This window comes from Brassica napus, chromosome A3 (assembly GCF_020379485.1).
Source record: "Brassica napus cultivar Da-Ae chromosome A3, Da-Ae, whole genome shotgun sequence".
Classification (NCBI taxonomy): domain Eukaryota; kingdom Viridiplantae; phylum Streptophyta; class Magnoliopsida; order Brassicales; family Brassicaceae; genus Brassica; species Brassica napus.
This window is the reverse complement of record NC_063436.1, coordinates 29,153,026-29,168,905: the sequence shown is the minus strand read 5'-3', so window position 1 is coordinate 29,168,905 and position 15,880 is coordinate 29,153,026. Positions and strand designations below refer to the sequence as shown.

The 15,880-nt window shown below is 30.1% G+C and overlaps 1 protein-coding gene across 1 annotated transcript; it reads right to left on the bottom strand.

Annotated features, from left to right (window-relative positions):
• Positions 1-63: 63 nt before the first annotated feature.
• Positions 64-2,519, bottom strand: LOC106352931 (serine carboxypeptidase-like 29). The gene is made up of 8 exons (XM_013792586.3): positions 2,170-2,519; positions 1,699-1,806; positions 1,532-1,627; positions 1,359-1,451; positions 805-1,288; positions 633-728; positions 451-556; positions 64-367 (listed from the first exon to the last, which is right to left on the bottom strand). Exons 1-8 carry the CDS (start codon positions 2,426-2,428, stop codon positions 179-181), a joined length of 1,431 nt encoding a protein of 476 aa, XP_013648040.1. The 5' UTR covers positions 2,429-2,519; the 3' UTR covers positions 64-178.
• Between the last annotated feature and the right edge of the window lie 13,361 nt (positions 2,520-15,880).

Below are 15,880 nucleotides of genomic sequence, written 5' to 3'. Positions count from 1 at the left end.
CTCATCAACAATGTGTGTTATCATGATGAATATTTTCGGAGTTTCGATTGTATGGCTCACAAATGGTAGAAACTTTAATAGAATCCAACACTAAATGTTTCAAAACAGCGCTTAAAGCTATTATTTTATTATCTTCATACAAGGACTGCAACTTTCTGACTGAGAATCACACAACTCATCATGAGTCATTAATGAGTTCGGACTTCTCGCTGCTGATGCTGTTCTCTGGAGTTGACAATGAAGTTCCAGTTATAAAAGCCTGGAAGAGCGCAAGAGCCTCCTTTGGTCTATGCAAAGGAACTTCATGCCCTGCGCCTCTCACAGTCACAAAGTTTAGACCATCATACTCCTGAGTCCACCCTCCCACCTGTTTCATTCAAATCATGTCCCCACATTTTTAAAAAGGTTTCAAAAACTTAAGACTTAAGATTCTCTCTTTCTTGTTCTTACCTGTCCGTCTATGTACCAAGGACCATAAGGACTCACTGGATGAAGTTTTAGTGCATCTATGCTGTACCGGGTTGATGTGACTGGCACAACAGCATCTGCGTCTCCACTGTTACCAAAAAAAAAACACATTTAACCACCAAAACGGCAAATAACTTGAAGAAAATGTATAGAAATAAAGAGACCTGAACACCCATATACGTAGCCCTGCAGCTATAAGCTCATGGTAAATGTTCAGAACCGAGGAAGGAGAGTCCTTCCAGTTTCTACTCACATCATCACTGCAAAACCAAACCTCTCCTGATCAGAAACTGTTACAAAGCCGAGTTCTAAGATATAGTAAGTTGCATTTTTAACCTGCAAACATCCCATTTGGATGGTGCAAGTCCCGGTGGGACATGGAGAGCTTCTTGAACCTCTGGGAGATTGAAATACACTTTGGAGTGTTTCATCGTGCAAGGATCATACTGTTCGCTCACACGGCCACCTACTCGTCTTTTCTTTAGCAACATCTTTGCCTGGGAAGCATTGGCAACACATGCCGGGGTGAAGACGCTGTATTGGTCTATATCACCTATCTCCATGTCCATTATGTCCAGAGCCTTAAGACACACTTCGGATGTGTGAACAAATGGTTCCAAACCACACTTGAGTTTCAGTAAGCTGTATGTTTGGTCGGATATGAAACCCAGAGTCCAAATGTATTGGTAAAGACCAAGGCTGTCATGGAAATCATCCATCAGCCCATTACCTACCATGTAACCCATCAGATTAATGGTGTTTTCGCCAGAAGCTTGGTTATGTTCTACAATGGCTTGACTCAGCTGAGGAATGTAATGTCCTGAAGCAAGCCAGAGAAGATTTTTGAGAGACAAAAATGAAAAGAGTACTAATAAGTAAGATGAGCTTACCTGCATAGCTCTCCCCAGCTATGTAAAACTCTCTTCCTTTGTACTCCGGATAAAGCTCAACCCATTTCAGAAGAAACTTCAGTGAGTCTTTCGCTGTGAAAATCATAACCTCCCCATTCATCAACAAGAGGATCTAAAGAGACAATGAGCTTAAAAGAAGCTAAAATCATTACCAGTTCTCTGATCACCATTGGTAAGCAAATCAGATGAAGTGTTTGAATATGAATAACCAACTCCAACAGGTGCATCAAGGAACAAAATATTCGCAACTGCAAACAAAAAAAAAGTTGTAAGCTTTGTGAATCACAGCTCTCTTATGCAACATACCAACTTCATTTACCTTGGTTCCAAGAATATTGATTAAGGTAAAGAGTCTTCCCATCTGACTTAATGTGAAATGGTCCTATCTCTTCTGCTTCCCCAAATCCAACAGATGAGCATCCTGGTCCTGTAAAGAGAGAAAATTAAAAATAAAAAAACTCTCTTAGACACAGACAAAAAAAAATCCCAATTTGATTACATTTTAAGGAATCAAAATCACTCATAACTAACTACATGAAGACAAAAATGGAAATAACGTGTAACAAGCAAAAAGTAATCGAAATTCAAACCAAAGTAGCTACAAGACAATCTCCAAAAGTACAAATCAAGATCCATATCATATAATAGTAGCGTGCATAGTGATGCAGACAGGTTTAATGAGTTGTTGTATATCCATTGAGACACTACTATTGACTATGTTCCAAAGGAGACGACTTTATAAAGCAATTACAAAAAAAAAGGAAGAAACTTTAGTTTTTGTAAAGCAAACCTCCATTGAGCCAGAGAACAAGAGGCTTAGACGCAGCATCTTCAGCGGCTTCAAAAAACCAGTAGAAGAGTGCTCTTCCCAGCTTCTCATTAGTAGTAACGAACCCCGAGTAGTGAGCAAAGTCTACATCGAAATCCTGACCAGGCAATCTCGAGACCCTGTCCTGTTCTTTCTGAGACAAGACTGCTTCTTCGCAGTTACAGAAACGGGCAATCACTAAAAGAGCAATAGCGAAGCAAAACCATCTGGTTTTAGCCATTGTTGTTTTTGGTAATGTTGAACTAAACTTTCTCACAGTACAATGATAGAACGATGATCCCCTTTGTCCATTTTAAAGACTCATCAAGCTTTAAGAATCTCCTTTAAGAAGCATGTGGATAATGACGTCACAAGCTTACTCGACTTCTCCAAAAGTATCGGACTTTAACTTCACTCATCGTGCGTGTGTCTTCACTCCTCACTCACTCATCTTGCGTGTGTGTGGTTTGGTCCTAACGAATTTGGCGTTTAACGCGGTTGGTCGAACCGCAAATGACGTTACTTCCGTTTATGTATGTATAGATGGGCTTTAAGCTTGTACATAATCCTTGTTTGGGCCTAGATGAGGACTTCAAATATATGTACTGGAGTCTATGTATAGACTAGCGTTCCGGTAAAAAATTCCTTAAATTTGATATCAAAATTAAGATTAACTAAATTTTGATCCGCGTATCCGCGCAGATGTATTTTTTAAAGAATATATTTCTATTTGTTTTTCATGTCAATAATATTAGGATAAGGCAAAATACCAGAATTTGAAAAACCAAACCGATCCCGATCCAAAAAGTAGTACCAAACCTGAATCAAAATGGATTAAATATTCGAATTATTCAAAATTTTAGTTTTTTAAGAACCGAAACCGAAACCGAATAGATCCAAACTGAAGTATTTTGGATACCCGAATGTATCCGAAATAGATTTATATACTTATATATTTATTATTTTTAGATGTAATGTATATGAAAACATCTAGAATATATATGATACATTAAAGCTTGTTTAAATATTTGAAAATATAAACAAATAATCAGTTGTAAATATCAAAAATATTTAAAATAATTATTGATTTTCTATCCATATATTTAAACTAAACAAATTTATATGTTAAGTTTAGATATTCTGACATATGTTATTCAAATTTATATTTATTATATAATTTTGTTTATAGTTTTTGAGAAATTTAAAGAATATAATGAATTTTAAAAATTTTAAAATAATATCCGAACTCGAACTAAACCCGCAAAAATCCAAAGTGAACACGGACTGAAATTTAGAAATATTCCAATGAGGCTGAAATCTTTGACCCCAGAAACCCGAAACCCAAACGGACCTGAACCGAACCTGATTACGTACCAAGTAGATAGTTTTTAGGGATTTTTGCAAAATTGACCTACAACTTAAAGTCAAACACAAAACTAACCTCTCTTTTTTTTGAAAATTGGTTTTGCCCTATTCACCCCACAAGTTCATATAATTTACGAAAATGCAATCAATTTTTTTTTCTTTCGAAAATGATATTTTTACTCTCTCACCCTCATCATCTTCAAGTAATTACAAGATTGCCATTGTCATCAATACCACAACCACCATGAACAACCAATTTGAAGCTCTTAATGCTCCCAAAATCGATTTACCCTTCTTCTTTTTCCATTCATGTGAACTAAACACAACATATCTCTCACTTTCTCTCCACAATGAGCTAAAAAAACCCAAGATTTTGATTCTAAAATTTTTATGGTTCATAGAGTCATAGAAGCTAACGATTATGGGTGGGTGACTTTCGTTTGTGATTCTGTGTGCTTGGAGAAGCCTTATGTATGCTAAGGAACTTATCTCACCAATTTAAGGTATGACATCGAGTTTTTTTTCCAGATCTGTTCGTCAGACGACTTACTTGGGAAGTCGTCTGGCTGTAGACGACTTACCTGGAAGTCGTTTGTCTGTAGACGACTTACCTGGAAGTCGTCTGGTCAACGCAGAGGTTATTTTTGCAATTGACTTTGAAATCTGTAACCTGAGACGACTGAAAGTTAAGTCGTCTACTATTGTTTGGTTTCAAAAAAAATTCCAAAGAACCTAGACGACTTACATTTCAGTCGTCATAGGTTAGTTTTGCATTTGACTGGATAATTTCAGAAGTTTGACTTCCCCAGACGACTTACATTTCAGTCGTCTGGCGAAAATTAAAATAATAATATTTTTTTTAAAGTAAACGACTTACAATTAAGTAGTCATAGGTTAGTTTTGCAATTGAAAAAAAAAACTTCAAGATTTAATTATACACAGACGACTTATAATTCAGTCGTCCACGAGACGACTTAATTGTAAGTCGTCCAGGATTTTTTTCCGAGATTCTGGTCAAACCTCGTAAATCCTGGACGACTTACATTTCAGTCGTCTCGTGGACGACTGAATTATAAGTCGTCTGTATATAATTAAATCTTGAAGTTTTTTTTTCAATTGCAAAACTAACCTATGACGACTTAACTGTAAGTCGTCTACTTTTAGAAAAATATTATTATTTTAATTTTCACTAGACGACTGAAATGTAAGTCGTCCAAAAAATCAAACTTCTGAAATAATCCAGTCAAATGCAAAACTAACCTCTGACGACTGAAATGTAAGTCGTCTAGCTTTTTTGGAGTTTTTTTTTTAACCAAACAATAGTAGACGACTTAACTTTCAGTCGTCCGAAATAACAGATTTCAAAGTCAATTGCAAAAATAACCTCTGCGTTGACCAGACGACATATAGTTTAGTCGTTTAGACAACTTAGATTGAAGTCGTCTGCGTCTTCTCCACTAGTTTTTAAGTCTTCTACGTTAGTTTTTGAATAACTTGTATTTTTAAGAGTGATAAGTAACTTCAAGATATGTAAAACTCATATTTACAAAATATGTTCTCTCCCTTAGTTTTACTAAATTTGACTAAGTTTTTCAATGCAAACTTATAAAAAATATGATATGCTTTGACTAGTTACTATTCTTTGATTCCATCTCTTAAGTATTATTGTTATAGACAATAATGATGACTATTGTTATGAGTTGGAAGAAGGGTTAAAATGTTTCTTAAAATGTTGTATCAATATAAAGCTACCAACATTCTTGTTTATTAAGATGAGAAAAAGGCCATTGGAGTTTATTATTGCATATGAGAGATCCAAAGATAAGAAAAAGGCTACTGAAGTCTATTATTTCATTGATTTGTAAATGTGTAAACACATTGTTAGCACATTTAATACATCTTGGAAAACATTATTACTGATTTTACAAAAAAATCACAACTAAAAGAGTATACATGCAATTCACAAAACAGACCACAAACAAAACTATTATAGATCATTCATCTACAAAGACAAGCTTGGATTCCACTTGAGTAGACAAGACCAGACGACTTTTAAGAAGTCCAGACGACTTCCAGGAAGTTCAGACGACTTTGTCAGAAGACTTTTAGGAAGTTCAGACGACTTCCAGACGACTTTACAGGAAGTCCAGACGACTTTTAGGAAGTCCAGACGACTTCCAGACGACTTCTAGACGACTAACAAGTAAGTCGTCCCAGAAGTCTTCCAGATCTGAAAAACCTGCATATTAAATCCAGATCTGAAAAGCCTGCATATTAAATCCAGATCTGAAAAGCCTGCATATTCAAAAACGTTCAAATGGCTTAAAAACAGAAAAAAATAAGTAGAAGATTAGATAAATCTACCTTTACAGAACACACAAAAATACATATCTAAAAATAATAGATCTACCTTTAAATTAGTGGAAGATGAGTACCATCTAATTAAAAACCTGCAAAAAAAAAAATAGATTAGTAAGAAAGACATGAGACAAAATTGAAAAATTCATATAAAGTTTGGTATTTTCAAGTCAAAGAGATTAGAGTGGGTTTGGAGAGTTTTAGTTTGGGAAAAAAGTAAGAACTTTATACAACAACAAGTTACCAAATGAAGAAAAATCAGACATAAGAACTTACCAAAACGGTCAGAAAAATCCAGACGACTTCCTGGAAGTCCAGACGACTTCCTGGAAGTCCAGACGACTTCCTGGAACTCCAGACGACTTTGTCAGAAGACTTCCAAGAAGTCCAGACGACTTCCAGACGACTTCCAGACGACTAACAGGTAAGTCGTCCCAGAAGTCTTCCAGATCTGAAAAACCTGCACATCAAATCCAGATCTGAAAAACCTGCATATCCAAAAACGTTCAAATGACTTAAAAATAGAGAAAATGAGTGGAAGATTAGATATATCTACATTTATAGAACACACAAAAATACATATCTAAAATTAATAGATCTACCTCTAAATTAGTGGAAGATGAGTACCATTTGATTAAAAACCTGCAAAAGAGATAGATTAGTAAGAAATACATGAGACAAAACTGAAAAATTCATATAAAGTTTGGTGTTTTCAAGTCAAAGAGATTAGAGAGAGGTTGGAGAGTTTTATAATGATGAACATTACATTTTTGTTGCAGCCACTTGAGAGGAGGAGAGAGAATGTGTAAATTTTTCTTTATATAGGGAGACAAAAAATCCAATTAGGTTAAATATTTTTGACTCAGACGACTTCCTGGACGACTTACATTTCAGTCGTCTGGTGTTGAAATTAAAACAGACGACTTACATGTAAGTCGTCCAGAAGAGTAATATTTTTAGTGGGAAATTAAATATTTTTAGCGGGAAACTAAAATAGAAGACTTTCCAGACGACTTACAAGTAAGTCGTCTGGTTTAAATTATTTAAGCGGGAAAATAATTTTTTTAAAAAATTTTAGGCGGGAATATTTGGACGACTTACATGTAAGTCGTCTGTTTTAATTTCTTCACCAGACGACTGAAATGTAAGTCGTCCGAGTAAAATGATCCGGTTAGGTTAAACATACATTGGTAAAATATAAGGTTCGGTACGATGTGGACGACTGAAATATACGTCGTCCGGATAAATTATTCAATAGACGACTGAAATATAAGTCGTCCACACCCTAAACATAACCCCTAAACTTAATTATCTTATTAAACACTTCATAAAACCAAATCAAACTTGAAAAGTGTTTACTATACACAGAAATAAACACATATAGGTGAAAACTAATTTTTGAAAAAAACATTTTAGTTTTCCAAAATCTAACCCTAACAATACATACAATACTACAACATATGTTTGCCAAACTCCTAAACCAAAGTATTTCATGATTCACTACTTCCACTCATCTATCTTCAAAACAAATCAATTTTATCATATCTTAATTTATATCAGTTAAAACTGTTTATAATTACTTGATTTTTATTTTTTACGCATCAAAATATTTTATTACAAGATTTATAAATTATTTTTAAAATAAACTGGTACCATACGACTTACACTTCAGTCGTCCAGACGACTTCCAACATCTCAGACGACTCAGACGATTTACTGGGGCTATATTCGTAAAAATGGCTTCTGTTTTTTTGTTTGGTCATAAAGGGCTGAGCTGTAATTTTACTAGGCTTTTAGGTTAGTTTTGCATTTGATTCAAGTTTGGGTATAAGTTTGGGATTAAAATCAAGTTGTGGGTTAGTTTTGGCAAAAACCCCTAGTTTTTATAATATAATAGATTTTCAATTTTTCTTAAAAATATAAGTCCATTACTTTTTTTTAATATGTTGCTATCTATGTTTCCAAACAAACATCATTTTTAAACTGCAATCTATGTTTCCAAACAAACTTCTTTTTAAAAACTGCAATCCATGTTTCCAAACAAACTTTTTTTAAAAAAAAACTCCAATCCATGTTTCCAAACAATTTTAAATTCATGTTTTCAAACAAATCTAATTTGTAATGGAGTTCTAATAAGATACTAGATTTTCACCCGCACAATCGTGCGGGTATATATTTTCACATTTATATATATAGATATTTGTTTTACATAATTATTATATATTTTAAATGTTACTCACATATTTAAATATTTGTATAATTATGTCAAATATAATAATTTTATAGTTTTCATGCTGTAAATTAAAATCATCACATATATATGTTGCTTATTATATATTTATCGTATTAAATTTGCGTTTGATTACTAAACTAAAATTTTTAATGCATGAAACAACATATATGAAAACAATTTTGTATTTAATTTTTTATAATCATGATCTGTAATTCAAATCGCTAGTTTTTTTAGTAATTTTTAGTGTTTATTAATTTTATATAATAAAATACTGTATTAACCCGTTCTACCAACATATTATATTTTTAGCATAAATATTTTATATTTATGAAAATAATATATGCTAACTTATCAATTTAAAATAATTTTATCATATTTTGTTCAATATAACGTTTTTATTTTAAAATGATAGATATTATTATAAAATTGATAAAATAGGATATAATTTTATTCTTTTGGTAACATTTCATTACTAATTACAAAATTAGTTGAAAATATTTATATTCAATTTATGTCAATTAAGGTCTTATTATAATCTTTTTCAAGAGATTTGTTAGAATTTTAAATTGTTTAAAATAATTAAATGATATAAAAGATATTATGATTAAAGTAGTTAAAAATATTATATATATTAGCATTAGTGATATACATTTAATAGAAAATTGAAATGATGGTCCAAATAAAAATATCACTCATCAAAAAATCATGATTTTTATTTTATTAGAAAACAAATTTGAAAAAGTTAAAATAGAAATAAATATTTATTTCTAACAAAATATTTAAAAATTATTAGTAAATTTATTTTTGAAATTAATTAATTTCATTTTATTTAAATTTTCGTTTATAAACTAGAACTATTTTCAATTTTAATTTCTAATTATATTTTATGATAATTTAAATTAAACTAACTAATTTTTGAAAGTAAATTTAAAAAGATTCTAAAAAGATTTTAAAAAGATTTTGTTACATTATTTTAAATATATTCATTTTATTTAAAATAAAAAGATAAAGATATTAAAAGATATAATAATGAACATATGTAAAATATGATATTTTCTAGGAATGGTCCAAACTAAAAAAATCAAACATGAAAAGAAGTCATGACTTCTGTTTTAATATATTAGATATATATATATATATATTATTTTAATAAATAGAGAATATTATTTATTGGTAATCTATAATTTAAGAAGTAAGTTGGATTCAAATAATATCATTTATTGGTAATCTAAAATTTAGAAAAAAATTTGTCAAAAAAGAAAGATTACGATTTCTAAATTATTTTTATGCAATTTTGATATAAACATAGGCTTCGATTGGTGACCACAAGATGAATAGAAAAAATGAACAAAATGAAAAGTAAAATTTCATTTGAGAAATTGAAAAAAATTAAAAAAAAATAAGAATTTTTGTTCATTTTGTAACTCATCAAAATTGCAGAGGAATATTTTTCTTTATAAATTCATTCTTCTTTGAGGAATTTAGAGGAAAAATGTGGGACCTATCAATTAATAATTTGGCAAAAAATTCAACCTAATTGGTATAAAATTTGAGGAATAGAAAATTCACCATAATTGATTTCCTTCAACATGTTCACCAATTGGAGCCATAGAATATTCTTATTGATTTATTGGTTATCTAAATTATAGGAAGAAGTTTGGACCCAAAATGAAAATATAACGATTTTTGAATTATTTTTTGCGGTTTTAATAAATAGTGAATATTTTTAAACAATGTGTGTGTTCAATATCATTAGTTTATTTTATTATATTGTGATTTAAATCAAGACATAATTCGTTTTGTGTTAGTATTTATGTATGTTATATCAAACATGATAACCAAATGATAACCGGTTTAAGTTTGTGTTTTATGTATATTATATGAAAAACGATAATCAAATGCTGACCAAAAAAAATCAAATTCTAACCGGTTTGCTTTTGTATTTATGTATATTATATGAAAAATGTGGATATTAGATGATGAAAACTTAACATACAAATTAACACGACCCATTTATATTGGTGCAGGTAAAATCAATATGGGTGAGGATGAAAAATTACGTGGATGGACCTTTCCTAAGAACACAGTTATGTTAAGCATGTTCTGAAAAGCAAGGTTTATAGTATGTTGGTGTTAGGAAGAAGGTATTTCACCTAGTACGATAGTTTTAATGTTAAAAATATGTTTTATTGGTGAGGAAACACCATATAAGTTTTAGCTTCAATGATCTATATTTTGTTGTGTTTTTTTTGTCACCAATTTATATTTTGTTGTTCTAGTGGTCGAGATAGCTTATAAATGGGTAGATAGAGACATAAGTCTTAAAAAGTAATTGAATTTATTGTGTATCCACGTTTTTAGGAAGTAAGTATCAATTTTGGAAAAAACAAAAATTATTTAAAATTAAATTTATTTATTAATTATTCCAATGGTATCCCCTATATATTAAAAGAGAAGCATCACAACATATTTTTGTAGCCACATGTCATCACCACAATCATTCTTAGAATTCTTAGAAAAATATGTTGATCCATATAAATGTATAATAAACTTTTTATTAAACTAACCATAAACTAATCATAAATGTTCTTCATTGTTTTCTTAAATAAAAATCACGGAATTACCTAATGTGGCTAAAGTATATATGACAATTAATGATTTTGAATAATAAAAGATTTGATAAAAATTACTATATTCTCTATCATTTTAAAAAATTTAACTAATTAAAATAAATTAAACAATCATGTTAACTATATAATAAAAATTTAGATTTTTTCGTATATGCTATATTTTGAATTTTTAAAAACGAATATAAATGACTAAAGTTGTTAAAAATCTCACATTGAAACTTTTGTGATCCATGGTCTAAACTTTATGTTATAGCAAGATACAAATGATTATGAAATTACAGAAGTAGGAAGTCTCATTTAATAAATATTATATATATATGTATATTAATATTCTTAAAAATAAATTATATACCATATAAAATATAAAATACATAAGTATTTTAATTTCGAATTTGCTTTGAATTTTTTTGATAAACATTTTGAACAATTATTGACAACTTAATATTTAGATTTTAAACTTTGCATTGAATATATTTAAAATTATAAATTACTAAAACTATTAAAAATCCCATAATTTTTTTATTGTTATCATTTATTTAAAAAATTTGTTATAGAGAAATACAAACGATCAAAATAATATGAGTATAAAATATTTTTTAGCAGATGTCAATATTAAAAATGTACTTTATATCTATGTTAATATCATGTAAACTTAATTTTATAACATATAAAATAGAAAAAGTATTTGTCTCGATTAATAAAATTTATTTAAGTATTTGTACCTATTTAATTACATACGTAATAGTTACTAATTTTTTTATTATTCAATATATATTTATTATTTCATAATATGTAAAAAATATATAATACTTCAAAATAATTTATATATAATATTCATCCCGCCCAAGGGGCGGGTCTTAACCTAGTTCTATTGTAAATATTGTGTAAGTCTAAGGGTTAGTCTAATTTTGTACTTCTCTTTTAATATATTAGATTTAGCGTACTTAGTGTTCTGTCCCGTACTACTTACGGGTAAAAAATTCCTTAAATTTGATATCAAAATTAAGATGAATTTAGCGTACTTATTGTTCTATCCCGTACTACTACTACATATGGTAAAGAATTTATTAAAACATAAGATACAATGAAGATCAATGCTTGTGAGGAAAATGCAACTTAAAGCTAGTTTGTAATAAGAATTTGAATCGAAATTATGAAAAAGCAAAGATAGAACTGTAAAGTTTGTAGAATCTATTACCTTCTCTACTGGACGGGATTTCTTTATTATACATAGTGCCTACAAAAAAGATTGGGACATAACTGAATTTATAATATCCCTTCACTTGCAAACAGTGTTCTTATTTTGCTTATAGTATTGATCCCATGCTACGCATGAAAATTATTTTGCTTACAAATAAAACAAAGTTTATTTATGTATAATTAAAAATGACATGTATAGATATTTTGAGAACAGAGGCTTCAATAAAATCATTGACGAATTTTATTGTTTTAGTGATGCAGTAGAGTGGAAACATTAATTTCTTTGTCATTGCATGCGTATTCGACATCTCACAAATTATGTATTGCAAAGACTGCAATAATACAAAAATATAGTTGCAAAAATATACCTCTGTTAATTTTGTCATCGAAATTAATTACCCTTTCATGTGGGTTTTGCCATCTCCAAGACTTCGTGTTACTCTGGCTCCTATGACCATACATAAATCAATTTTCTTATCGAATATCTAAAACATTAAAACTATAGAAAAAGGTATCAAAGTATACTATACTCCCCATATTATCTTCAAAGATGTTTTCAATCCACATTTTGATGTGAAACCTATTGTACAGTAGGAAAACAATGTATCATTATGGAAACACAATTCTTTTATTTTAAATGTAAAAAAAAAAACTTTCCCAGTTACCACTTTTGCAGCAGCGTCTGTATGTTTTATATCTTCCTCTTCTTTCATGATTTTTGTCCTATAGACTCTTTGATCCAATTGAACCTCCAGCAATTCATATCCACCAATCCACTCTTTCAGAAACCTTCTTAAAGCATGTAATGCTCAGTTGAAGGTAACAAATATATACAAAGAAGGGAGATAGTGTTACTGGAAAATATGGGTTGCTGAAATATGATTAGATATAAATTGTACTATGCGTTAGATCGAGACATTCCATATGGTCCCAATTATGAATTTGGATAATGAAATGAAAAAAGAATCATAGGCGTTTAGTATTCTCTGTTTTCGATCAGTTTGGAATCGGAGAGATTTTAAAGTAATGAAAAAAGATCATGGACAAAGAAGAAGGGTCATTGGTGTTGCACAAAAAAAAGGGTCATTGGTCGTGTGGCTTGTTTAAGAAAAACTGTTATATGGTTCCTGTTTTTTACTCTTGTAAGCTTTATTTTGTTTAAATTGTTTTTTCTTAATTTTTTTTTTTTAAATTCCACATGACATTATTTGATTCGCCACGCGACTTGCGCTTTAGTATGTAAAACATATTATGAATTAGGTATAAATTGTACTCTGTATTAGATCGAGACATTCCACATGGTCCCAATTATGAATTAGGATATTGAAATGAAAAAAGAATCTTAGGCGTTTAGTATTTATTCTCTGTTTACGATCAGTTTGGAATCAGAGAGATTTTAAAGTAATGAAAAAAGATCATGGACAAAGAAGAAGAGTCATTGGTGTTGCACCAAAAAAAAGGGTCATTGGTCGTGTGGCTTGTTTTAAGAAAATTGTTATACAGTTCCTGTTTTTCTCTTGTAAGCTTTATTTTGTTTAAATTATTTTCTCTTAATTTTTTTAAACAAATTCCACATGTCATTATGTGATTCGCTAGGAAACTTGCGATTTAGTATATAAAATATTTGTAAATTAATTGAACAAAAAAAGTAAATTAATTTAATTTTGTTTAACTGGAAACTAATTTAATGTGATATTTTTTTCGCAGTCATATTCTGATATCATTGATAACTCAGTCATAGATAACGATCTCAGTCATAACACAATAACAAGAAACACAAACAGAGAAACACATATTCTAATATCATAGATAACTCTCAGTCATAGAACCATAAAGGAATTGAAGCAAAAAAAAAGTTTTAAGGGAATCAAACCCTAAAGGGACTGAGAAGAAGCACAAACTACTTGATGGAGCGCCTTTGGAGTTGAAGTTAGACAAAGCTATGATTGTTGTAAATCCGAGTGTCCTGCAGCTATATGAATGGTGTGCCATCCTCCAGGTGTCCACTCCCCGTTGCGAGCATCAAATGGGAGTGGGGCCAAACTCGACTTCTTTCGGAAATAGTTGGGCAGTGAAGACCGTGAAACAAACAAGAAGTTATAAAACGGGAAAAGAAAATCCAAGCATGAAGAAGAAGAAAATGACTAACATTGGGTAGTGCGGGAAGAGACAACGATGGGTAGTCATAGAGACCAACAGCTACCGCCGTTAAAAGAACAATATGAATGAGGAAAAAAATTTCAGGACAGCTATGTTAAAACTTAAAACTCTAACGGATGACCATTAAAAGAACAATATCAATTAAAAATATATAAGGAATAAATTATAATAGAAATGAAAAGTAATATTTGTTAGTTATTGTTTCTTTATAAGAAACAAATTTGATCTATAATTATATAAATTAAGAGAATAACAATGACCATATGTACTTTGTAAATTAAGAGAATAACAATGACCATATGTACTTTGTAAATGGTGTAAATGTTAATAGAAAAAAATGAATTGATTATTCTTCATTCATTTGGATACCATTTAGATTCTTAGTTTGATTTTTTTTTTTTTAAATCAAATTATGCAATCCCTATCAGATTCATTTGGCTTTTAGTTTCTTTATCAAGGCTCTAAACTTTTTTGGTTAGAAAATTAATGCACTAAACTTGATTGTGCATAATTTTATAGTACTATTAAATCAAATCATTGAAGGAGGTACATAAAAAAAATTCATGAATGGTACCTTATGTCATCACATCTATCTGTTCTGTTCTCTGTGGATATATTAGGGTCATGTGGTTAAATAATTGGTCATCAGCCTGATCTTTTCAGATGCATAAAGTCAGTGTTTATGAATAAACCTATGGTGATTGTCTGAACCAACACTGTATTGATGGTCACGGAGAACATAGCTGAAGAAGATCCGAATTTGATGGACGAGGTTGAAGCTATGAAGACTGGCATGTGGAACAAGTACTCGAGATATTTTCTCGATCTACGAAATATGGACAATCTATAGTTAACTTACAGTGAATCTTCAGTTACAAAACAGATTGAAAGAAAAAGATCTAAAAATTAACATGAGTATAACAAAGAAGACAGGAGAAATAAGATCTAACCTGCTATCTTAAACCATCATAATTACGAGGCTGAATCTTGATTAAACAGAATCATCTTCATCGATGAAATTTTCAGAGGGTATATTTTCATGATTTAGGTGAGAAGATGAAAGATCATCTTGCCGACAGAGAGAGAGATAGAGAAAACCTTAATTTGTTAGGTTTAACGAGTTTTTTTTTTCGGAAAAAACTGTTACTATAGAATTGGGCCACATTATTTAATTTCCTAATATGATCCATTTTGATAACTCCCTTATTTTTTGGTCCACTAAAATTTTTGTTGTTTTATTATAGTTATTGGTATTTATAGTTTATATATAATACATAGGTAATCATATAGTTATCTCAAAATAAATTTGTTGTTCGTTAATACTATGGATATGTAATTATTATTTTTAAATTAACATTTTCCTATATTAGGGTTACAATATCAAATAAACAATGCAAAAAATATATATATACACTAAGGTATTGTATTTTTTCGTGTTGCAAATACATTAAATACAATAACAATCATATGATAGCGAATAACGTGGACCAAACTTTATACAACCCAATAATTTTCTATTGGATATAAATTGATAATAATTTTACAAGTTACAGCAAACACCCGTCCAGTCGGGCGGGTCAACATCTAGTGACATATTATAGCTGCTAATAGGGTCCAACATCTACTCTATTAAATCTAACTACTTGATTGACATGCATACCAAGTCAAGATAAAATCTCCCAGAGTTAGATAAGTGTGTGAAGAGTTTGTGGAAGCGATGTTATCGTATCATTACTTGAGTGGGGGT